Consider the following 25,385-nt stretch of genomic DNA (forward strand, 5'->3'; position numbering starts at 1 on the left):
CCTCTACCGTCCCTCCACTACCAAACCGATTTACCAGTGTGAGTGAATGTGTCAACACGTGAGTTCAACAAATGAGAAATAAAAACGAAAAAAAATATAAAAATATATAAAAATAATAACGGATGAAAAAAGTGATGCGAAAAGAATACGATGATAAGACACGATATGAATTTTCGGAGTGAAGGAGAATATTTATAGCGCGATTCAAAAAAATATGCGGTAAAAAGCGTCGAGTGTTTAAAACAGCCGAAAGGGTTGAAAGGAGAAGGATAGAAAAACGTACACACACACACGCGTTCGTCGGACTGTGCAGGGACATTTTTACATCAATCGTATTAAAAACACACGAGACAGAGGAAGAAAGTGTGCGTGTGTGTGAGAGAAACAAGGATACAAATCGAAAGCGAGAGAAAGAGAGAGAGAGAATGTGCGAGTGAAAGTTCGAAAACGTGAAAAACAGAAAGAGAGAGAGAGAATGAGAGATATCGGATAAAGCGAGAAAGAGAGAGAGAGAGAGAGAGAAAATGTGTGTGAGAGAAAGATAGAGAGAGAAAGCGAGAACGAGTGAGAAATAAGAATTATGAGGGCGAGCGGGAAAATTAAACGGCGGAAGCTAACAAACAAAATGTATGAACAAACATTGATACTGTCTTCGTTTTTTAAGGTCGTTTCTCCGTTCGACACGCTGTTGTATAAATATTGACATTTGTCACTGGATTATTACCGACGATGATGAATTATCATTATTATTATAACACTATTACTATTATTATGATAAGAAACGATTATTATTATTATTGCCATTAATTATTGTCATTAATTATTGATTATTGATTATTATATATTATTATTATTATTATTATTATTATTATTATTATTATAATTAATACTATTATATTATTAATGCTAAAACAATTTATTACTGTCATTATTGTCACGACTTTATTTTTGAGATGATAATTATTGTAGGATCATTTTATNTAATTGTAAAGAAAAAAAAATAAGTGAAAAGTAAAAAGGAAATTCGACAAATATTACGCTGAAGTATTAAATATGATTATTATTATTATTTTATTATTATTATGATTATATCATTATTGTCATTAATTATTGATTATTGATTATTGATTATTGATTATTATTATTATTATTATTATTACGTGGTACAATAAAAATTTAATAAGCATCTGAAGTCTCGTGACTATGATCAACCTACCCTCTTCCGTTCATGCTTCGATATTATCGTCGATGGTCTCTCTATCGGAAGAATGAATTTAATATCATGACCTTTCTTAAGAGCACAAAAAATAGATAACTTAGCCTGATTGCTACAAGAGAAGAAAAACATGGATTTATCATATAAAATATTATACATTATCTAGCATATACATTTGAAACGATTTTTCAGGCCCGGGCACAATTTATTAAATTTATGTATAAAAATTATAATAAGAATCAAACTATAAAACGCGATACTCGAATTATATCTTTCATATAATATTCTCTTTTATATAATAACGCTTCTCTGAGGAAGTTTATTTTATTTAATAATCTAATGCATAATTATCAGCGTTAAACTTCGAACGAATAACTTGCTCTCATCGAGGATAAAATAATAATCATTAAAAAAATATTAGTAGCTCAATTTACATAGATGCAGATAATGAAAATGATTGAAACGAAACGCCAATTAATAAAGATATTAGATCGGAATATAAATTATGCACAAATGTTTTTTTAAAATACGTATTCGTAACATAACTCGAATAAACAAACTACATAATATATTTAAATCTATAAATTACCGAAATAAATGAAAGAAAGACGACGTATTATATAGAATAACGAAAAAATAACGCATACTCATTATAACAGTATCACATGAAGTGATTATAAAATATCGTATTCTAAAATATTTAAAGAAGGTAATGAGATTCCGAGTCTGAGGATAGTGGCCGGGTTCACGAGGGTCATCGCTTGATGGTCTATACTACGCGAGTCGATCAGAATAAACTAGTAGTCAAGAAGGAATCATTGAAAACAAATGATCATGTTTCGTTTAAATTTTCGTTATAGACGTATATACCGTATTGAAGGTATAGAAAAATGTTTGGACGTATTCCATGTTAGTGTTCGTAAATCGTCGACCCTCGAATCAACTTCGAAGGTTAGGCCAAAACGCAAGAGTTCTATAACGTATTTAGGATGTTTGATCGATTCTACGATATACTCCGGCCTCCTCGGACTAATTCGAAATTCAATGGTGCGAACAATGTCTACAACTACGAATTTGAATAAAATAGAAAAGACCTGTTTATACGATCTGCATGTTAAAAAGGAAGGCAAGTAATTCAGATTTATAAGTGAATTTAATTATCGATTGGATTTTGTTGACCTAGAATTTATGTTTCCAGGGAAAATAGTCAATTTCTCAGGATGGCTGTTGCCGGTACAATACAAAGAAGCGATCGCTGTTTCTCATCGACATACGAGAACTTTCGCCTCTATTTTTGACGTAGGTCATATGATGCAAACACGTGTTACTGGGAAATATGCAGGAGAATTTCTCGAGTCTCTAACGACTTCCGATTTAAAAAAATTGAACGAAGGTAGTGCTACACTTACTGTGTTTACTAACGAGAACGGAGGTATACTCGATGATCTGATCATTACTAAGGACAAGGATGATCAGTATTTCTTAGTTTCAAATGCGGGAAGACGAAAAGAGGACACACAATTATTATTATTACAAGCGGTAATTATCGTTTTTTATGTTTATAACTATTTACTTCATTTACATATATACAATTGTATCAGTAATTAAGACAGTCTACTAAATCAACAAATTTCGTAAAAATTTATTCGTTGGTTTATTTTATAACATAATATAAACAAATTTTAATATAAAATTGAATATAAAATTAGTCTTTTAAATGTTTTGACTCTTAATCCATTGTCACAATTGCCAGCGCTATTATATTTTCTATACTATATTACAGAGATTAAGATAATCACAGGTTTTTTATTGTAGGAGAACTTTAAAAAACAAAATAAATTAGTCGATTTGGAATTTCTGGATCCTCTCGAGCAAGGATTAATAGCATTGCAAGGACCAACAGCATCGATGGCCCTTCAGCCATTGCTTCAAATCGATCTATCGAAATTGAAATTTATGAGCAGTGTAATAACCAATGTCTTGGGTATCAACGTTAGAATATCTCGTTGCGGATACACCGGTGAGGATGGTTTCGAGATATCAGTACCAGGAATTAAGGCATGTGATCTAGTGGAGAAGCTCCTGGAGAATCAGGAGGTGAAACTCGCTGGACTTGGCGCTAGGGACAGCCTAAGGTAGGATCTACAGGTGGTCAGGGTGGGGCTCTACTGAATTTTTCCACCAATTTCCGCAGACTGGAGGCCGGACTTTGCCTCTACGGACACGATATCGATCACAACGTCACGCCAGTTGAAGCTGCCCTCAATTGGTTGGTAGGTTAGTATCTTTCTTTAACAATATAAATCTACAGACAATTAATGTATTTTTATTTATAGCGTAACCGATCAAATAACCGATCTTAAGCTAAAGTTATATTTGTTTCAATTTAATACAGATAATAATCAATTTGATATTAGCTTAAATAATAAATAATACAATATTTATAAATATAATTATTATCTTATAATCAAGCGAAGATATAAGCAATAACATTAAATGCAAAATTTTCATTGTCAATTTAAAACCGATCATTTGATTGGTAAATGTTAAAATTTATTATTCTTAAAATCCATTCATTTAAAATTTAAAAACCAGTATTATTTTCCGTGAAATTTTAAAATAAAAAGATGATTTTTATGTAGCGAAGAGAAGAAGAACGGAGGCCAATTTTCCAGGTGCCGAAAGGATTCTTTCGCAGATTAAACTTGGTACTACGAAAAAAAGAATTGGTTTGATATTAGGACTAGGACCACCTGCTAGAGAAGGTGCAAGTATATTAACCCCGGAGGGTGAACGAGTTGGTAGCGTCACTTCCGGTGCTCCAAGTCCTACTTTAGGGCGTCCAATTGCTATGGGCTATATACCACCAGATCTGGCACAATCTGGACAAGGTGTATTAGTAGAAATTCGAGGGAAGACTTACAAAGCAACTGTGACCAAAATGCCTTTCGTAAAGACTAAATATTACGTAACTAAATAATGATTATCATTCATAGGAATTTATTTTATCTCTTGTTAATAATATTTTCTTTATTACTCTCCCTTTTACGAGTTTGAGGAACTTTTCTACGAAGCCTTCTCAGCACACCCCACATTTTTCACAGAAGCTATCTTACTGTTCTCTGGAATCAACAAGATACAGTATTCCGAAGCGATCACCCATCCAACAATTAAAAGTGTCCATCATTATTTGATTTTAATAATCGAATTCGTTTTTTTAATGAAGTGGGGTCGTTGACATGTTGTGCTTATTATAATATTTCTTTAAAATACACCTACGATATATTATATGAAGGTATATAAATATTTATTATTTTTTCAAAATTTATGTGAATTATATTATGTCTAAACGTTGTTATTGTTAAATATATCTCATATCGATGAATTTATATTATCGACTGAAAAAAATATTCTCGAATCCAATAATCCTAAAAGTAAATATCCATTTATTGCATATGTTCAAATTACAATATATTACCATTATCGCATCATAATAATCCAAGCACAACCTTTTTCGAGAAAAACGGTCTTTGCTCTTCTTGTAACTATGAGTTCAAGTTTGCAATGACCGCTTACATCTTAATATATTATATGTTGAAGACAAAAAGAAAGTCACCGCGTTAATAGACCTCATAAATTGTATGTAAAAACAGAAAAATATAATAGATCTAGTTCATTGATATTTTAAATACAATAAATATAGATCAATTTTATTATATCCTTGTATATACAACTTTTATCGCGTATATATAAATATTAAAAATAACGTCGAACGAAATATATGAATATGTTTTATTACAATAAAAAACCGGCAAATAATCGATCGACCATTACCATATCTTTTTACATTTTTCTACGTAACCATGCAATATTTGCTGTTCCATGTTGATGATACAATAAAGAAATACGCAACGCATGAGTATATACTGTTGTTTTATGAATTTCGTACTTTTATACGCAAAAATGTAACATTTGTCCGTCGAACATGAAACAAAATTATTGTATGATACAAACAAATGCATCAAATGGATATCCGTCTTAAAATAAATCCAACTTATCAAATGTTGGTATATAAAAAAAAACTGTATTATCGACCGAGTTAATACTTTCAATCGTTAAAATATAGATGGAGGAATATGAACTTTTCAACGAATTGGAGTTAACCTTTCTTTTATGTATTGAACCACAGTATATAATTTAGGTTTCTTGGTTGGAAGTACTTTCTATAAAGTACAAGTTGCATTTAAATGTATAGTAATACTAACATGAGATCAAATAGTAACGCGATACAAATTTTTTAATCAAATAATAACAATTAATAGTGTTTAATATCAATAGAAGTAATAATGGTCCGAAGCAGTGACAAGTAAGTACAATGAATTTAAAAGAAATATTGATTTAGAGGTTATATTACTGACGCTTTTAGTTTTATTTTTTAAGTTATTTTATATAACTTTCTTCCATATATGGTCATATATGTTGAATGAATATTATGATAACACTTATGAAAAATAAAACATTAAATTCTATTTAAATGTAATATTTAACTTTTTCCCTTTTTCTCTTTAATTTAAGTATTTATTTATTAAATTTTTTGTTTATATGTATTCCTAATTCTTAAAGTAGTTGATATTCTATATTTAATTATTTATTAAAATTATGCATATTTAGGGATAGACATCATAGAAGACGGTCTAGATCAAGATCAAGATCACGTACTGGTACACCAGAAAAGAAACGCAGACGTTCCAGGAGTAGAGACCGAGAAAGGGAAAGGGATAAGGGACGCCACAGGGAAAGAAGGAGTCGTTCAAGAGATAGGGACAGGGAAAGAAGTGATAGAAGAGACCGCTCAGACAGAGATAGAGATCGCGATAGGAGAGAGAAACGGTATTAGAAATATTAATATATGTTTATAAATATTTTGTTAATAATCAAGGAAAAGCTTTCACCTGTTTAGGCACGAGTACTGAAAGAAAATTTTAACTGTTATAAAAATGTATTAGAAAAATAATTCATTTATATTGACTGTTCTCGGTATACTAGTGGAGACAGTAAAGAAAAGCGTCTTACAGGCTCAAAGTCTTCACGCTCGGGTAAAGAGCGATCCAACAGATCTCGATCAAGGGATAGAAAGGAAAAGGAGAAAGGTGAAACTGAAGAATTACCATTCGATCATACAAAATTAGATAAGGTAATAACATTGTTAACAACTTTATATAACAATTTCTTATTTAGATTCACCGAATATACACTAACAAAGTTTCGTTGTTAAAACCTGATACATTTTGTATATAATTATTCATTTTCAGGAAGAGGAACAAAAACGACTGGAATTAGAAATGCAAAAGAGAAGAGAGAGGATAGAACGATGGCGTGCTGAAAGGAAGAAAAAGGAGTTAGAGGCAACTAAAAAAGATGGTAAGACATCTATTTTGGCAAATCTTCAATTGCCTATGAAAAAATGGTCCCTCGAGGATGACAGTGATGAAGAAACGCCTGTGGTTCAGAATAGCAATAAGGAAGTCAAAGAGGAAGGCGCTTTCAAAGAAGAAGTAGAAGAAACTAAAGAAGAGACCAAAGATGAAGAGGAAGAAGTTGACCCTCTTGATGCTTTCATGGCAGAGGTAAATGCAAAATAAGAATACTTGTCTCTAAAATTAAGAAAAATTATTCATTGTATTAAAATCTGTTTTTTTAGGTCCAAGAAGAAGTCAGGAAAGTAAATAAAATTGACAGTAAAACTCCAAAGAATACTAATAATGGTACAGGTCCTGGAAATCAACAAAGTGGTGGTGTTGTTATTGTTACGGGTGTAGCTAAAAAAAAAGTACAGAAACAAAAAGGAGAATTAATAGAACAAAATCAAGATGGTCTTGAGTACTCCAGCGAAGAGGAGGGAGAAAATCTTCACGAGACTGCGGCTGGAATTGCTAATAAACAAAAAAGAGAACTAGCTAAAGTAGATCATGCAACAACAGAGTATCAACCTTTTAGAAAATCATTTTATGTAGAAGTACCTGAAATTGGTAAGTTCTTAACAATACTTTCAAAGTCTTTAACAATTTTTTTACAAATGTTATAAATATGAATGATTTACCATTTTATTTATTTGATTTATTATTATTGACTTTATTTATATATATAATTTATTGTTAATAATAATAATTTATTTTATCGTTTTTTTTTTATTTCACTTTTGTACAAATCTGTAATATATTATATTACTTGTAATGCCGAAAGGCAATCAATAAACTATTACTTCTATTATTTATGGATAATAATTATAGCTAGGATGACATCAGAAGAAGTAGAAACTTATAAAGAAGAACTCGAAGGCATACGTGTAAAAGGTAAAGGATGTCCAAAACCAATTAAATCTTGGGCACATTGTGGTATAACTAAAAAAGAATTAGATGTTCTGAAAAAACTTGGATATGAAAAACCAACCCCTATCCAATGTCAAGCTATTCCAGCTATAATGTCTGGAAGGGATCTTATAGGAATTGCCAAAACTGGAAGTGGAAAGACATTAGCATTTTTATTACCAATGTTTCGTCACATCTTAGATCAACCACCATTAGCTGACGGAGATGGACCAATCGCATTAATAATGTCTCCGACTCGAGAGCTTTGTATGCAGATTGGACGAGACTCAAAAAAATTCACAAAATCTTTAGGTCTTTCGCATGTATGTGTGTACGGTGGTACTGGTATATCTGAACAAATAGCAGAATTAAAGAGGGGTGCAGAAATAATCGTTTGTACACCTGGAAGAATGATTGACATGTTAGCAGCAAATAGTGGAAGAGTTACTAATTTACGTAGAGTGACTTACGTTGTTCTTGATGAAGCTGACAGAATGTTCGACATGGGTTTTGAACCACAAGTAATGCGTATAATGGAAAATGTTAGACCAGATAGACAAACGGTTTTATTCAGTGCTACGTTTCCAAGACAAATGGAAGCACTTGCCAGAAGAATACTTACTAGACCTGTAGAGGTACAAGTTGGTGGTCGTTCCGTAGTTTGCAAAGACGTTGAACAGCATGTGGTGGTGTTAGAGGAAGATCAAAAGTTCTACAAACTTCTCGAAATTCTTGGGCATTATCAAGATAAAGGTTCTGCTATTGTATTTGTTGACAAACAAGAAAACGCGGATACACTTTTGAAAGATCTTATGAAAGCTTCCTATTCGTGCATGTCTTTACATGGAGGTATTGATCAATGTGACAGAGATTCAACGATTTTAGATTTTAAAGCTGGACGAACTAAATTACTTGTTGCCACGTCTGTTGCTGCCAGAGGATTAGATGTTAAACATCTTGTACTTGTTGTCAATTATGATTGTCCAAATCATTATGAAGATTATGTACACCGTTGTGGTAGAACTGGCAGAGCTGGAAATAAGGGGTAAGATTTTTTTTTTCTTTTATAAAAGCTTCAAATTTATTTACCGAGTATATTTATAAAAAAAATCAACATTATTTTGACCTTTTTTTTCAGATATGCATACACATTTATAACATCTGAACAAGAACGTTATGCAGGTGATATTTTACGTGCGCATGAATTGGCAGGGGTACCCGTTCCAGAACCTTTACGACAGTTATGGGAAGCCTATAAGGCTCGCCAGGCAGCAGATGGAAAGAAAGTACATACAGGAGGTGGTTTCAGTGGTAAAGGATTTAAGTTCGACGAATCGGAAGCAGCTTTAGCCAACGAGAAAAAGAAATTCCAGAAAGCAGCTCTTGGTCTGCAAGATTCCGACGACGAAGATATTGAAAATGATATTGATCAACAAATCGAAAGCATGCTTGCTCCTAAAAGAACGGTTCGCGAAATTGCAAGACCATCTGCTGCAAATATTGCAGTTCCTGGTCAACCAGTGACAAGTGCTACCGATAAATTAGAATTGGCTAGAAGACTTGCATCCAAGATCAACATTGCTAAAAATTTGGGTGCAGAAGCAAAAGGAGCTACCCAACAAGCAGCAGAAGCTATACTTAAAGGTGCTGGTCCTACAAATTTGATTACGGTAAGTTAACAAATTGATTTAAACGAAATAAAAAATTAACTGTTGCGTTATTTTTTTTTTTTAGGCAAAGACCGTTGCCGAACAATTGGCTGCTAAATTAAATACCAAACTCAATTATCAACCACGGGAAGAAGATCTCGTAGAAACCGACTCTGAAACTGGCGAACAAACCTTCCGAAAGTACGAAGAGGAATTAGAAATAAATGATTTCCCTCAGCAAGCAAGATGGCGTGTTACTAGCAAGGAAGCTTTAGCACAAATCTCTGAATATTCTGAAGCAGGTCTTACAGTTAGGGGAACTTACATTGCTCCTGGTAAAGCACCGCCAGAAGGCGAAAGAAAATTATATCTTGCAATTGAGTCAACCAGTGAATTAGCTGTTAGCAAAGCTAAGGCAGAAGTATCTCGGCTTATAAAAGAAGAATTAATTAAGTTGCAAGCATCTGGAGCCCATACTGCTTCACGAGGACGATATAAAGTTTTATAAATTACTTCAATACATTAACTGTTTATAAATATAATCTGGTGGATTGACTATGATTGAAGAACAAAAAGATTAGAAATTTTATTATACATACAGATAAAATCAAATATCCATACAAAGTTTGTGTGTATTTATCAATATAATAACAAATTATTCTTAATAACTTAATAAGTAACATTTATAATAATTTTATTGATCTAAACTGCCAGAAAGTGGTAAAAACAAAAACAAACAAGGACAATGCAAAGATTTTGTATATTTTGATTTTATGAAAATATAAAAATCATGTTGGGTATATTATATATTGAACACGAAATGAGTATCGAACATTTTTAAGAACGACTAAATGTCAGGTTACTTATTGTCTGGTAACTTAATTTAGAAACTGTTGTTTATGTACACTTAATATAGTACAACGCGATATCGGTCAAAAAATTCTCTGCATCATAGTAAACCGCGTTTTTGTACATTCTCTTTATCGCAATTCTATTTCTTTGGTAATACTAGAATTAAAAAACCATACATTCTATACCATAACGTATTATAAATATATATAGGCACTAGAAGAATCACAGACACAAGATTGACGTTGTCATATATGGCACCGTCACTAGGTAATGTAAATGCTTAGCACCTTGAACGATTCAAGAAAGGGATCAGAATCCGTCATTTACTTTTGTAAATTTACTAATGTAATCGAATCAGAAATATTTCAAACATATAGAATAAATATTCTACTATATTTCTAATGCATATGCAAAAGAAAATGATTAGAATTCCTTGTCTAATAAACCTTTCTAAGATCGTCTTCAGCTATAAATTTATAAGTAACATCATATCCTGTTCATTCGAAGGTACGTAAATCGTAACAGAAATTAATACAATTTTTCTTATTTTCTGTGTGTGCTTTTGTTATTTTCTAATCGCTCATGTAAAAATACTGAATATGATCGTGCACGAGATTATAGGAAACCAAACACGATTAACGTTAGCACTAGAAATATGATTATGTGCCAATTCTGCTCGAGTAAGCGATCCCAGAGGAACTTCTGCTGCAATTTTAGAACTTCTCTCCGTGATTCTAACAACAAGCTTTTCCATTTCCGCTACGCAAGCTCGTAATTGTAAAGACGAAGGTTTTTCAAGCACAGATTGTACTACAACGAAAATGTCACCCTCGAGAGTTACCATACCGCGAACTGCACATTGTGCTACTTGTACTTGTCGTCTTAATGCAGATAAAAGAGCATCCAACGTGACGAAGTCTTTATCAATTTCTTCGTCCATCACGTGATATATTTTATCCAACTGTAATCATCGAACATGAAATGATTATTTTAGAATCACTCAATGAAATTTTTGCTATATTCAAATTATTTGGATACCCACCTGTTTTTTTGAATAATATAATCTTGCAGCTCCGCCACATACAGGACAACAAGCACCAGGTGGAGTAACACCGATACAATTAGCCTCCTTCAAAGGTGGACATTGAACAATATCACCGCATCGAGGCTTAGCTTGATCACTTATCAAACCAACGGTGACACATGGACCATAATAATCTACAACAGTTTTCTCTGCCCAGGCAGCACATTCATTGATGTATATTTCACCGTCGATACCGCAAACCGGTCCCCGAAGACTGCAACTCTTCAAACAAGGAGATCTATAGCCAAGACTAGCCCCAGCTCGTATCATAGCACAAATCGAATGATGCTGACGGTTGTCTTTGTCGCAAACTGGACCACTAGTTTCTTCTCGAGGATTGCAATCTATTGGTACGCACTCGTATTGTTTACAAAATTTGTGAATCGATGTTAAACAAACTCTACGCCTTCTTACGCATTTATCTGTAACGTTACAAGGATTTGGAGAACATGGATCCCGGCTGGAACATCTTCCAAAGTCAACCTCGTTTGCGGTAAAACCAGCGCACTTAGCTAAACACGCCGATGCAAAAGTGTAGCCTGACTTTCCACAAACTGGTACATAATGAGCCGGACAATCGCATGGTAAAGAAGGTATCTTAATTTCAGTGCATGATTTTCTCGAGCAAGTAACTTCTCCCTCGAAACAACGACAAAGATTACACTCGAGATAAAAGTTCAATCTTGGTGGAATAAAACGATCTTGTACCCAACAGAATTCGAAATTGATGCAATTCAAGGTTTTACATTTCTCCAATCCTTGTAATGTGCATTGACATATCCTGAGACAACCATGTTGATCGTATCTTGGAATTTGAACCCACGAAAAAAGTGGTACAACTTGCTTCGATATCTCTCCCAGAGTGCAGCCAGGTACGCAACGATGAGTTTCACGTTCGTTTACGGTCAAAAGACATATTTGACCTTGAGGGCAAGGATTATTTTTACATGGTGTTGTAATATCGTCCTGCGGATTAACAACAGAATTGTCGTCCCGTGGATTCTCAAGAAAAGGCTTTAAAGAAACACATGGAGCATCTGGTCTTCCTGGTGAAAGCTTCGAACATAAAGTAGCAGCCGTGTGAGATCCTGTGATAGTAGACCAGTCTACACAACTAGCCATTAATTCCAAACAGTCCTCTCGACAGAGTCGTGTCTCGTGTATTCTTGCCTCACAAGGTCGTAATTGCAAAAGACATGCTGCAGCGCGTAAAGTTTCTGGTGGACAGGATGATGCTACTTGGACAGCAACGCCAAGTCCTCGAATGATACCACCGTGAGACCAATGATCTGCCTCCCACTTGGCAGCATCGTCTGCTGCAGCTGTGCACGTCCTGTTAAGAGAACAGGTATAGTTTGAAGTATGTAAATAAAGCAACTTCACATACTTGTATGTTAAATTATATGGTATGCTACCTGAACAGAGTAGTCGGTCTGTCGTTAAATCGTGCACAATAAGAAAGACCAGAGCATCCCATTTCACAAGAATTATCAGTTTCATCGAGACATCTTCGTAATTCGCTATCCAAGTTTGAAGAAAGACACTCGGAATCTAGTTGAGACCAAGCTGTCTCCCAATCGGCTTGAAATGCCCTCCAGCAAAGATTTTGACAACGTTGTCTAGTTGCTCTTGAACAACAGGAAAGTTTACCAGTGTCCAATGGTAAACGTATTGGTTTCGTTGGTGTTGACTTCAATACGCAACTCCACAACGGTGAATGAGGCAATATGGGACTGCACTTTTCTGCAAGAGCGTCCAAAATTTCCTGATCGGTCGTTGCTGTTTGAAGAATTTTCCGACATGTATCTGAACATGCCGCATTCGTCGCTTCGTCGCAACAATGCAAATCTACAAAAATGTGTAGAACAAAATTCACGTCTTATTATTGATTGTTAATTTTCCGCAAAACAATAAATTCAAATAAATACCATAGGTTTTTTTGAACGTAGGTATATGCATACAAATTTGACTTACATTGTTTAGGATCGTCGACGCGCTTAACTTCAGCTACGCTTTTAAGACACTTTGGTATTTGATGAAAACAACCCTTGCTACTATATAACTTCAAACTCGATCGTTTTCCAGGTTTGTGGAATAAATCCTTGCAAACTGATCTACACGTGTCATTGGAAACGGTACTGCAACAACGTTCTGCTTCTTCGCGTCTTTCCAAACAAGAAATGAGTTCCGGCTCGTCGCTAAGTCTACATGATTCACTCAAGTTACTTCTGGATCCTGACAGGGCACAAGTCGACTGACATATTGGATTTTGTGCCAAATGACAACATCTTCTACCTGTCCAATTTTCATTTTTCTTCACTTCTACGAATTTCGTCGATCAATTAATTAGTTTCGAAACTCGATTATCAAGTTTTAATGCGATACTTACCCTCAAGGGTGGAGTTAACGCAGGACCAAAAATCTATCTAAAATTATATAAAATTAAAAACAAATGTATATGTCTTCATTTATAACTTTTTATATGATTTATTATAAAATCAAATAATTTTTCTTACCAACTCGGCGGAACAGAATTCTAAGAAACGTGAAGTTGCATTTTCTCTTGCTTCACGGTCTGCTCCCAAAGTTACCAATGGAATCTGTAAATAGAAAATCAAATATGAAATGAAATAATTCGTAAAATATGAATTTAATAAATGTGTTTTTTTTTTATATAAATATTAACCATACATCAATATATAAAATAGAATGCATAAAACTTATTTTTATACATCGATATAGTGTGCAATTAAGTCTGCATCTTTTACGAGCATATCTATTGGAATTTTTCAAAATCTCAAAATGCAGAGTAGCACATTAGGTGGCATTAAGAATCAAGGACGTAAACGTTCTGCGCTCACCACAATTTCCTGTTAGTCAACACTGAATGCCAATAGACCTGGTGGATATCGACCGTTTGCCCATTTGACACTCATTCCTGATTCAATCGGTGTCCTATGCGAGGACATACGGGGTCAGTTTGTATTTTCATCACGCATTCAAGTTACGACCACCTATCAACGCGTGGTGGGTCCTGAGACTCGTCGAGTTAGACAGGTCAGAGGTTGTAGATTGTGTAAATTTATGATGTATGTATGTATATACCTACACGATGATTATATTTTTTTACTATACAATTTTTCTTTCCTTTATTATTATAAAAGATAAAGAAATTTTTAATTCTTTTTTTTCTTTGATCACAAAAATTGATGGCACAAAATTAAATATATATAAAATTAAACATCTTCGACCAAACGTCTTCGTATACTATCTCTCGCTACGATCTTGAAACTTAAGGACGAAGAACTGCAAAGGCAATGTAGATACGTATTTATGTCTCGGTATATTCTGGGAGGAATGTAAAGATGGACCGCGACGCCATTTTCCGACGAGCGTCTTTTTTATTCGCAAATTTTCTACGCCTCTCTTGTCGAGTATTAATTCTCTATGTATGATATTTACTTCAAGAATTAAAAAAGGAATCATGAAATAATAATAATAAAAAAAGAAAAAAAAACATTAACTTCATATCTAAATGATTTTTAATATTCACAAACAAAATAATAATATTTATTTATAAACATATATATATCTCTGTAAAATTCTGAAAAAAGGATACTTTAGTTCTATAGATGATTTACATGAATAGTTTTTCTTTCTATATTATATTATACCTATAATATACCTATGCACGTAGGTAGATGTATGTTTTAAATGTGCTTTCAGACAGTTCGAACGCGTAAAACTTAACGACCAGTTTTACAACGTAGCACAGGGAACGAAAATATTGTTCCAGACAAGAAAATAAAGAAAAGACAACCACAACGTCTCGCCCTATTGCATGGCACTAAAAATCTTTAAAGTATCTTACGTGTAGGAAGACAGGGGAAAAAGTATCGACCCTTTTGGTAGTATCTTCCTCCTTCTATCTCAAATATGTCGCGTAATTCGAGCTTCCGCCGTGATTTCCGGTTATCTCGTTTTCAGATAAACGAAAGAGAAGTGCAGGAGTAAACCGATCCGAAGACATCCTTCCTATTCCAAAATTTCGGTCTTTACGTTGTTCTTTTCCTATCTTCTGTTTGTGACTCACGTTTCAAACATCGTAAAAATCTCCAGCCTAGTTAATATGCAATAAATAACAAACAGAACATGATTTACACATCCGACTATTTTTTCTTGATGACCATAGACTATCGTAGAACGAACGTCTCTTAACATTGCGTCTCGATATCTTCAGAATAAAGATCAACAATAAAAAAAAAATAAAAATCAATTAGACAGAATAATAAGAAACAATATTAAAGTAACGATGATAAGATAGATGCAAAGAATAAATGATCGGAAGAAATGGTAAATGTAAACTTAATTAACGATTTATTAGGTTGTCTCTGGAAAATTATTGTCAGTAAAAAGAATTAAATTTATTTTATTCTTTTTACTTTTATTATATTTTTGTCTATCATTGCCCATTTAATATGCATTTTTAAATATTTATCTCTATTATATATATGACTTACTGTAAATTTTAAATAATTGATATTTGCTTGTAATGAGAAACTTTGAAATTCTTATACATACATAGAAACTTATTTTAGAATTATTAAACTTTCAAATTATTATAAATTGTATTTATTGTATTTATAGATTGTATTACAAGAAAATATGATTGAAAAATTGATTTATAAATAGACGCGGACTTTTTGAGCAAATCCAATATACAAATGCAAATAGTCTAAAAGATTTCGTCAAATGTATAGAGAAAGTAAAATCGTGAAAAGGACGAAATCGAAATAATGATAAAACGTCGTTTAAAATATATCGTTGATAACACATCCGTTCTCCAAGTTCGTCTTGTCAATTCATAATATTTGCGTATGAATGAGTCTACGGGGAGCCCCAGGAGGAAAAGGCACCACGTAAATCTCTCAGCGGGCACCCAATGTCTCCGATATTATCTTCGAGAAAGAACGCAGCAGCCACCTTTTAAAAAAACCTCAGCATCGCGTGCACCCCACGTCGTTTGTTGGAGGATCTCTTCTCAAGAAAGCTCCCTCTCTTCTTCTTTCTACTTCTCCTTTCACCTCCCCCGTCAATTTTATTCACAGGATCCTAATATATCCGCGAACTTGACATATATCGTGTCTTTTATTGTCCTTGTCAAAAAAAAAAAAAAAAACTTACGAATACCATTTCGCGTTCATATGACGTGCCAATTTTTTCCTCAAGAATATCTTTTTTTTGAAATTCCCACGAAGGATCTGCCATAATTAATAGATCATATATATATAGATAGGTCGTATCTCGAACAACCAACCGCATAATTTTCTATCATTTCGATTATTATTATTATTATTACTACTACTACTATTATTATATTCCATCGTACAAAAGAGGACTCGAGTTTCGATACTAGTTTTTGTCTCGTTTATATTTTCTTTTCTTTTTTATTTATTTTACTGTTATTTTTGTTCTGCTACAATCTGTTAATAATCCTTGACAATCTTTTATTTAGTATTGTACCCTCCACTCATATATATCTCGAGAACGTTCGATCTCTATTCACATTGTTAATCTAAATTCGTTTGATATAGAAAAAACTATTCCGGACTATTATCGCTCATACTTACCCATAACTACTATGGACGCATACTATCTCATAAGAAGTTATGGGTCCTCAAGTCTTACAGTATTATTATGTAGTTATATTTTTGTAATTAATTATTAATTATTTTTAAATATATATATAGTTATATGTTCGGAAAAATGAAAACCATATACTATTCTAAAAATACGGTAAAATGAACGCGACCTCTTTAGTTATAGGTATGAGAAAGTATTTGTAAAGGAGTAACTTTAACCCATAAAAGGTAAAGTAAAATGATACAAACCCAATTAACTAATTAAGTTATATTATAAGTATTACATTAATTATTAACAATATTTGTGTGTAATATCCTATCTTATTTACGAATTTAATAGATTAACCAATTTATTTTATTTCTTACAATTGTCTCTCTTTTAATATCTCTCACATGCATATATTATATGTACGTATATACGACATACCTTCGAGCAAACGCTTCGACAGGATCCGGCAGCCAGCGAACAGCAGGACATCTCTGTAAAAAAGAAAAAAAAAAATAAGATGCAATCAGATTCTTTCCTTTAGTATTCCTTTCCTTTTCTTTCCTTTCCTTTTAATATTTCTTTCTTTTTCTCTCTATCAATAGAGAATTCTCAAAGAGAGGACACATGGAAGGTAAAAAGTCCACTCGACGAAAAGATAGGCGTCGTAAGTAAGGATCCTTTTTTTTATTTTCCATCTGACACGAAACAGACGCGTGTCCTGCGTTACGTCAGAATAAAAAAGAAAGAAAAACAAAAAAAATGAGAGAAAGAGAAAACTAGAAAGAAGACACCGTTTCTCATGATAGACAAGAAATAAGGAACACTTTTCTTGTCAAAACGTAAGGATCTTTTCAAAGGGGCCCCACACACAGGATGCGTCATTTTCATTTAAAATAGAAAAACAAATACATCAGAGGGAATTCGAAAATTTTCGAAATATTTTCTCCCTCGTGATTTTAAATATCTCTTTTCAAGTTTATAATTGTTTCTCTTTTTATATTATTAATTTACAAATTATTTATTATTAAAATTGCAATATATATATTTATATATGTTATCATTAAAGCGTGAAATTTAGTTATTACACATGCAATAACTAAGTATATATTTCATTTACATATTCATAGTTTTCGAAGAAGACTTATGAGAAGGTCTAAGTATAGGCAGATATTGAAACAAAATCAAAGAATATATATATTAAAAAAAAAAAAAATAAATAAAAAAGAATAATTATATTTAACATCAAATCTCAATTTATCCTTTAATTAATCGCATCTGAAGTAAATTCATAGAATAAATAATTAAAGTATATAATTCTGACTTATATGTTATATACATTTTAACTGGTAACTTTAATTATTCTATAGATCATATAAATATTTATATCAGTTATATATAATATGTTATATAAATATATATTTATATAATATATATATTATGTTATTTTATTTGAGTCAATCAATTAACTAAAAATCGATTTTCTAACTCTCTCCTCAATCCCACATCTTTTTCCCCTAAATCTTCTATTATTTAATAACCTAGGGGAGCCGCCGCGTTTCTCACGTAGTAACGATCGAGGAGGATTCGAATTCGAAACTCCGTGACACGATCTACCTTGAAAGTACGTCGCCGCTTTTTATGCACATCAATCGTCTTTAACATGAGCTTCTTATGACGAAATTGTTCGATTCCTTTGAAAATTTGAAGCCACGTCGACCGTATCGTTTTCTATTGATTTTCTTTCTCTCTCCTTTTCTTACTTTCTTTTTTTTTTTACACTTTTCTTCATTTTTCTTATCATACCTTTTCATATCCAATCTCTTCCTTTCTTCCCTAACAGATCATTCCCACGGTGTATTACTTCGTAGGATAAAATAAAACGATTATGCAAGAACGAAATCAATCACGAATATAGCCATTGCACAATCGGTTATCCAAGTTCTTAATGGTAAGTGTCAAAAAAATACTATAATATCGTTAGATCGTGTAATATCAATCGGTGATAGCTATTACATAACATTACTTTCCATCTAATCGTCCTATCAATCGATCAAGAATAATATTGAAGAAATTTAGAAGAGCGTAGTTAGACGAATATGATGCGGGTAGGCGTATAACGGAAATTTGAAAAAATTGTATTTCTTAAAGGCAAACTAAAGAGAGTCAGGCCCGCAGTATAACTTATATTAGTACACATTTATATATGTATGTATGTATATATATATATAAGTATTATAAGAGATGCACGCGTACATGACGGACGTAGCAAACAATACCCACGACGTGTTGCAATTGAGCCAATAGATACCAATTAGACGCAAATTATGAAAGAAGAGCGGCCATCTTCGTTCGAAGAAAAAAATGAGAAGAAGAAGAAGAAGAGGTTGGCTTTTTAGCTTCGGACATACAGCACACTCTCGACGCTTTAAGTTTCGTTCTCGTTCGACGATAAATATTGCTCTCTTTTTTGTTTCTCTCCCTCTCTTTTTCTCTTGAGAACCTGTTTCACTAATATAAACTTATTTGCCTTTCTTATTTCTGCTCTATTTTTAACGCGATATGCGACAATAACGTTCTTGAATATATTTATATAAACGAGGTCGTGACAAATATTATTTGTTCTTTTTTTAATTTTAGTTTCTTTTTTTTACTATTTATGGCACGTATCGAATAAAAAAGGAAACAAATATTTTCATTAAAATATATCACCTGACACAAAATAAAAATAAAAATAAAAATAAAAATAAAAATAAATGTTTTCGCTATTGATCGAAATATTTGAAAGTAATGGGCGTATGTTGCGTGTTAAAATAAAATCAATATGAAAAATATCAAAATATAATTAGGAAGGTTATTATTATAAGATAAATAAATAAATTTTTGTTTTGAACCCATTTGATTCAGATTATCTATTATGAACTATATGTCTCGAAAAAACATCGGCATCGTGAAATTCTTCATCAGAGAAGAGTGGGCTACGCCAAACGCGACGTTTCGTGGCTCCGTTTGCGGACGACACAAAAATAGCCGACGTCGTTCGCGGCCATCCGGCCTTTTGCCCCCTCGATTTAAACTACTGTGAGGACTCCTTAATTTTGTCGCCGTTCGGCATAACTCTGATATACTTGCACACAATGATAATATATTCGATAGATTTATTTTTTTTCTTTCTTTTTTTTTTTTTTTACAAATTCGAATACCCAGCAATAAAAACGATGATGTCAACGTAAAGAAACGATAATTAATAATAAAAGGGTAGAAAAGAAGACGATTGTGTCAATTGAAATAATAAATAGCAATGCAATTGATCGACATGCTATTTTCTCTCTTTCAAAATTCCACGAACGAAAGCGGAGAGAGGACAATTTTAAAATGCCATTAGCGTCTCCTTGTCTATCGTGAAAGTCTTACCACTTCTTTGAACGTGCCATAGACGAATTCCATTGCGACGAATGAGGACGGCAATGTTTCTTTTAACAATTTATAATCATCGCTTGAATTTTATTTTACCTTTGGTAAAATAAAAAAAATAAAGAAACAAAACAAATACACATTCTGCAAGTCGAGATTTTTCAATTTCCGTATGCATATAAATACATATGTGCCGATAATGACGATACACTTGCGGATATATTTTCAATCGATTTTATTTTACAAATTAAAAATATCACAAATGGAATAAAGAAAAGTATTTTTAATATTTTATATTCGTCTTTTTACTCTTTTTTTTATACGGGTTCCAGACACTTCTCTATGAACACTTTATCCCTATCCATTTACTAGCAAAGAGGATGCATCTAGACAAATTTTATAAAAATATTTTATAATTATTCATATTTTATAAAGTAAATTATAAAATACTTTTTGTTGTCAATTTGTTGACTTTATTCACTGTTATAATTATCGACAAATATGTATATGTTACGTAAGACTATGTAAACAATTACATTGACATGAAACATGAACTCATACGCAGATGTTACTTACTTTCGCTATGCTATCTTTCCCTTAATGCGTCGAGAGATGTGCACGTTAATGTCGACGTCATCCAAATCGTAAAACCCATGCGATTCTCCCACGCCATGAGATTACGAGAGTCTCGTAGCAGATGTAAGTAAATAAGTAAGTAAGTAAGTAAGTAAGTAAGCATGTATATATATCAAAATTATACGAGAAGTTCGTAACTTCGCGATGATTATTCTTCATTAATTATGGGCTCATACAAAAATTCAACATATGTTCAAAAATATATCACTTAAGTTTGTAATATATGCAGATAATTATAACAATGAATAAAGCAAATAAGTATTTTTTAATATTGATTTTATGATTTATTTTATATTCGAATTATTGTGATATCATAAAATACATCATAAATTTCATTGTTTCAATTTTTATTGACTTATTGTTAGTCAACTGTCATAATTACCGACGCATATAATACGCGTCAGAGAAATAAAAATCCTTAGTATTAGAAATTAGTACAAAAAAGATGAGAAAAGATAGAATTAGATTCATCAAATTTAAATTATCGTAAAAATACAGAACACAAAAATTGTAACCATTTTCTATGATTTACACAACAACGACAATCATAAATATCTCGTCTAAATGAAACAATTTTTCGTTCTAATAAGAATGAAATTATCTTAAACTTTCAAATTATGTGCCAATTTGTAGAAACGTGACTATTGAGAAAGTTTTAATTCGATAACACAGGAAGTTCGTTATTAAGTCGGTATCAGAAGAATTAATACATCATAAAACTCAATTAATTACAACAAAAAGAAAAAAAAAATGAGGAAAGAAAAAAGCAGATTAGTAAGAAACGAACCGTTAAATCATTTTCTTGGGAGCACGCGACCTTGCGATTAAAAGTACTTTCACGGTCATTTAACATAAAGATCGTATATACAGTGTGAGTTTTCATCGGCACATCACACTTTACATCCTCAAAAACATGATCCTATTACCGATCATTTACTTTAAACGAATCGGAAAGAAGATTTCTATACATTCATCTTAGAAATACATATGTATGTGGTGGTATATGCATTTATATGTATAAGTATATATCGAACAAATTAGTCGATAGGAGAAGAAACGAAACACTTTGAAAGAGTGTTTGAGCAGTCTCGCGAATCATCCTCGATATATTGAACATAATTAGAGTGTATCGATCAACATCCGTGATTCCAAAACACCAACTTGTTCTAATTTCATACAAGGAAAGCTCAAAATCGATAACATTGATCCAAATTAGCTCAAGTAAATGGAAAGAGTTAATGTTATGTTCACAAGTTAGTTTATTAAAAATATAGGAAACGTGCAATATTCCTTTTTTTTTAATATTAAGCATACAAATCGAAAGTGCAATTAAACAAGACTACTTTCAAGTATCGCGATAACGGCGCGTGAAAATCACTATGATCGTTCCCGTTCAAGTATTACCTGACAACCCATGATTACTCCTCCGCTACTTTTATGTGCTCTTTTACCACAAACGTTGAAGATAGAATAACGATTAAAGTGTCAACCTCGTAGAATATCTCAGGTAGTATCCTTTTTTGAGATTTATGAATTTGTTGCAATCGTGAGATCGAAATTTTATATATTTTTACTACAACGTAGGAAGATTTACGAATTTTTATCTTCGAAGTAGGTTAGTTAAAAACTGATTGTTTTGATGTAAGAAATTTAACGAAAGTAAGCATATATATTTGAACCCCTAAAAGAAATGAATTTAAGAATTAGACTGAAAACTTTTTAACCCACTCATGTATATGTTTTGATAGACACAGTACTACTTGCATCTTGTACTTTTATACGTGTTACAAAAGGAATTTTTATTTTATTTTCATACAGGACAAGAGATAATCGTACACAGAATCGTTGATGATAAAATTAAATATTAATAAGCAAATGCAAATAAATTAATCAGTTTCATAGTACATATGCACTATGCTGCCTCTTTATATATACATGAAAATATTTCAAGAAGGAAGTGTATTTAATAAGAGCAATTAAACAAGCTTACTTTCTATTTACTACTGAACTTCTATTCTCGAATAATTTATTCGTAATAAATCAAATAAATGTGTATTTATGCGTGTGTGAATATGTATAAAATACTAAGTAATAAACGAGGGGGTGCTTAAGATATAAGATAATAATTAGATAAGAGAAAAATAATGAAGTATTCCTTTAATTATTTCACGAAATCAATAAGATTAATTATTCGACGAAAGACCGATAGCTACTAAACAAGAGTTGTATTGTATCCAGAAATATATACGAAAATAATTCTTGATGAACTCACGGCCGCACACACTTATATACATATCTTAGAAATAAAAATGAAAACAAAAAAATTAGTTCAAACGAGGGAAGTTAATAGCATTATTTAAGATGCAATGGAATAACCGTAAAGTTTTCGCTTTTATCGTTCTGAGAAGAAAAATATTTGTAATCAATGAAGACACAAGAGTTCGGAGAGGGAGAAGAGAGAAAGGAAATGGTAAAAAGAAAGAGAGAGAGAGAGAGAGAGAGAGAGAGTGCGTGTAAGAGAAACGTGACGCGTTATCACCTTCCTCTTATTTTTCTTATTCTTATTTTTATTCTTATTCTTGTTCTTCTTCGGAAGGAAGGAAGGAAGGAAGGAAAGAAAAGAGAAAGAGATAAAAAAAAAAAAAAGGAGAATAAAAAGTAAAAGAAAGAGAGAAAGACGACTCTTTCTCGCGTGCGGTTATACTTATACGAGAATATATACGGCTGCCAATGGTTCTGCTTATATTTCTCTTTCCTCTTATTGCACGACTGTCCTTATAGTCCAAGCAAAAGGCAGAGGCGAAGGACCGTTAGCGACACCTCGTTCACACGCACGTGCACCATGTAAATTTCAGGAAAGATTTAAAGGCGAAAAGACTAAGCGAGAAGCAAAAAGAAAAGAAAAAAGGATTATCTTTACTTTTACTCTTTAATTTTTAAATCGAACCATCTCTCTTAGATTAAAATATAAGATTATTGAAATTTTGATTTCGAATTTTACACTAATTAAAAACAATTAAATACTATATGTGTTCAAATATTATACTGGGGAAGACAAAATTTAATCGATTAACTTTGGTAATATTCATTTGTTTTGACAATATTTGCGGAAGTTTGAAAAATGACATATCATAGAGTAATTAAACATGAAAAAATTGCTATATTTGTTTAAACGTTTCGCTTCGATATCTTATATTAATATCAGTTGAGTATTCCTTACTTCCGTATAACATCCGCAGACCTACATCGCTACTTACTCTTGAATTTTTTTTATAGAATTATCTTTGGTTAAGATAAAAGATAAATGAAAATGTTTATCTAAATTGTATGAAAATTAAAAACAATTTATCTGTCAAAGTATTGAAAATCTAAATTAGGAGAATGTCTACATGGGTAACTAAAAAAGCAAACTAATCCTTTAGAATTCAAGCAAAATTTTAAGAAAAATTTCAAGGAAAAGAGAATAATACAAGAAGAGAATCTCATTGTTTATTTTTTACTTTTAAAATGGAATCACTTTCGATCTTAATTAAAAACAACTAATTATTTATCGAAATGTCGAAAATCTAGACAATGAGGGTATATGAATATTTATATGGGAAAAAGAAGAAGAAGAAGAAGAATGCAATCTGGTCATTTGGAATTCGAACATCGTACGAGAGAGAGAGAGAGAGAGAGAGAGAGAGAAACGAGAAGACATTAAAATCACTATGAAAATCTTTGTCAAGTCGGAACGCGTGAGAAAGAATGACGGTGTGTGATATGAGAAAGAGAGAAAGATGGAGAAAAAGAGAGAGAGAGAGAGAGAGAAAAAGAGAAAGAGAAAGAAGGAGAAAGAGAGAATGGGAGAGGCGACACATGTGGCGGGAAGTCGTAGTTGATATCTTCTTACCATGATGACGAAGAAAAGGAACGAGAAGAGATGAGTTTAGTGAATCTGTCGCGAAGAACTCTTATTTTGACATAATAACGAAAACTTTTTTCCAAAATTTCTAAAAATAATCCTCTCTCTCTCTCTCTCTCTCCCTCTCTCTATATATATATATATTACTTCATTAAGAAAAAAAAAGAATATTAAACCTTCCCATTTTTATAGTTGCATATTAAATTCGATTATAACGTTGATACTTAATTATAATACTTAAACTTATCTTATTATTAAAATATCAACAAGAAATTTCGTAATGAGAAATCTGTCGACGAAACGATAACCTCACGTTACGAGTCAATCAATTTTAATATCTTTCCCGGCAATAAAAAAAAAAAGGAAGGATGAATTACCTTGAACAACATCGAAGAAGGGATTGGCAATGACGATGACAGGGAGAATGATCACAAGTGCTTTTATTGCCAGCATCGTTGTATGCCGCTCGAGGAAAGTCTTTCGTGCTCCTAACCACCTTTTATTTCTCTTTTCTTCACCTCATCGCGTGCGAAATCATTCGAACGAAAAGGAAAAAGGATTCGGAGAGTAGGTAAAAAAAAAATATATAAGAAGAAGAGAAAAGAACGCGAGAGAAGGGAGAAAATAAATAATA

General features: G+C 32.2%; 3 protein-coding genes across 6 annotated transcripts; 2 read left to right on the forward strand and 1 right to left on the reverse strand.

Annotated features, from left to right (window-relative positions):
* The first annotated feature begins 1,989 nt into the window (after positions 1 to 1,989).
* Positions 1,990 to 4,504, forward strand: LOC106784142 (aminomethyltransferase, mitochondrial). Its single transcript, XM_014743359.1, has 5 exons — positions 1,990 to 2,342; positions 2,415 to 2,755; positions 3,032 to 3,351; positions 3,411 to 3,493; positions 3,859 to 4,504. Exons 1-5 carry the CDS (start codon positions 2,045 to 2,047, stop codon positions 4,194 to 4,196), a joined length of 1,380 nt encoding a protein of 459 aa, XP_014598845.1. The 5' UTR covers positions 1,990 to 2,044; the 3' UTR covers positions 4,197 to 4,504.
* An 898-nt stretch (positions 4,505 to 5,402) lies between these two features.
* Positions 5,403 to 10,489, forward strand: LOC106784139 (probable ATP-dependent RNA helicase DDX46). Of its 3 annotated transcripts, XM_014743349.1 has the most exons (8): positions 5,403 to 5,582; positions 5,888 to 6,106; positions 6,263 to 6,410; positions 6,529 to 6,843; positions 6,918 to 7,245; positions 7,507 to 8,629; positions 8,723 to 9,254; positions 9,319 to 10,489. In XM_014743349.1, exons 1-8 carry the CDS (start codon positions 5,563 to 5,565, stop codon positions 9,739 to 9,741), a joined length of 3,108 nt encoding a protein of 1,035 aa, XP_014598835.1. In that variant the 5' UTR covers positions 5,403 to 5,562; the 3' UTR covers positions 9,742 to 10,489. The 3 variants fall into 3 exon arrangements, with proteins under 3 accessions (XP_014598835.1, XP_014598836.1, XP_014598837.1); XM_014743350.1 differs by lacking the exon at positions 5,403 to 5,582 and having other exon boundaries at positions 5,899 to 6,106; positions 6,292 to 6,410; XM_014743351.1 differs by lacking the exons at positions 5,403 to 5,582; positions 5,888 to 6,106; positions 6,263 to 6,410 and having other exon boundaries at positions 6,547 to 6,637; positions 6,727 to 6,843.
* Positions 9,795 to 25,385, reverse strand: LOC106784140 (reversion-inducing cysteine-rich protein with Kazal motifs). Of its 2 annotated transcripts, none has more exons than XM_014743352.1 (8): positions 25,129 to 25,385; positions 17,239 to 17,291; positions 13,686 to 13,769; positions 13,559 to 13,595; positions 13,144 to 13,491; positions 12,585 to 13,017; positions 11,128 to 12,502; positions 9,795 to 11,046 (listed from the first exon to the last, which is right to left on the reverse strand). In XM_014743352.1, the coding sequence occupies exons 1-8, from the start codon at positions 25,202 to 25,204 to the stop codon at positions 10,666 to 10,668; spliced, it is 2,787 nt and encodes a 928-aa protein (XP_014598838.1). In that variant the 5' UTR covers positions 25,205 to 25,385; the 3' UTR covers positions 9,795 to 10,665. The 2 variants fall into 2 exon arrangements, with proteins under 2 accessions (XP_014598838.1, XP_014598839.1); XM_014743353.1 differs by lacking the exon at positions 25,129 to 25,385 and adding an exon at positions 20,788 to 20,869.

The sequence above is a fragment of the Polistes canadensis genome, unplaced genomic scaffold (assembly GCF_001313835.1).
Source record: "Polistes canadensis isolate GaletaPanama2010 unplaced genomic scaffold, ASM131383v1 scaffold_31, whole genome shotgun sequence".
NCBI lineage: Eukaryota > Metazoa > Arthropoda > Insecta > Hymenoptera > Vespidae > Polistes > Polistes canadensis.

Excerpts from the sequence above, each read along its gene's own strand:
- LOC106784142 (XM_014743359.1), top strand. The coding sequence starts at position 2,045 with ATGATCATGTTTCGTTTAAATTTTCGTTATAGACGTATATACCGTATT. Across the intron at positions 2,756-3,031 it reads AATTATTATTATTACAAGCG|GAGAACTTTAAAAAACAAAA; the intron begins GTAATTATCGTT and ends TTTTTATTGTAG. Across the intron at positions 3,352-3,410 it reads GGCGCTAGGGACAGCCTAAG|ACTGGAGGCCGGACTTTGCC; the intron begins GTAGGATCTACA and ends CAATTTCCGCAG.
- LOC106784139 (XM_014743349.1), top strand. The coding sequence starts at position 5,563 with ATGGTCCGAAGCAGTGACAA. Across the intron at positions 8,630-8,722 it reads GGCAGAGCTGGAAATAAGGG|ATATGCATACACATTTATAA; the intron begins GTAAGATTTTTT and ends CTTTTTTTTCAG. Across the intron at positions 9,255-9,318 it reads GTCCTACAAATTTGATTACG|GCAAAGACCGTTGCCGAACA; the intron begins GTAAGTTAACAA and ends TTTTTTTTTTAG.
- LOC106784140 (XM_014743352.1), bottom strand. The coding sequence starts at position 25,204 with ATGCTGGCAATAAAAGCACTTGTGATCATTCTCCCTGTCATCGTCATT. Across the intron at positions 13,596-13,685 it reads AATTCTGTTCCGCCGAGTTG|ATAGATTTTTGGTCCTGCGT; the intron begins GTAAGAAAAATT and ends ATATAATTTTAG. Across the intron at positions 12,503-12,584 it reads AGACCGACTACTCTGTTCAG|GACGTGCACAGCTGCAGCAG; the intron begins GTAGCATACCAT and ends TTCTCTTAACAG.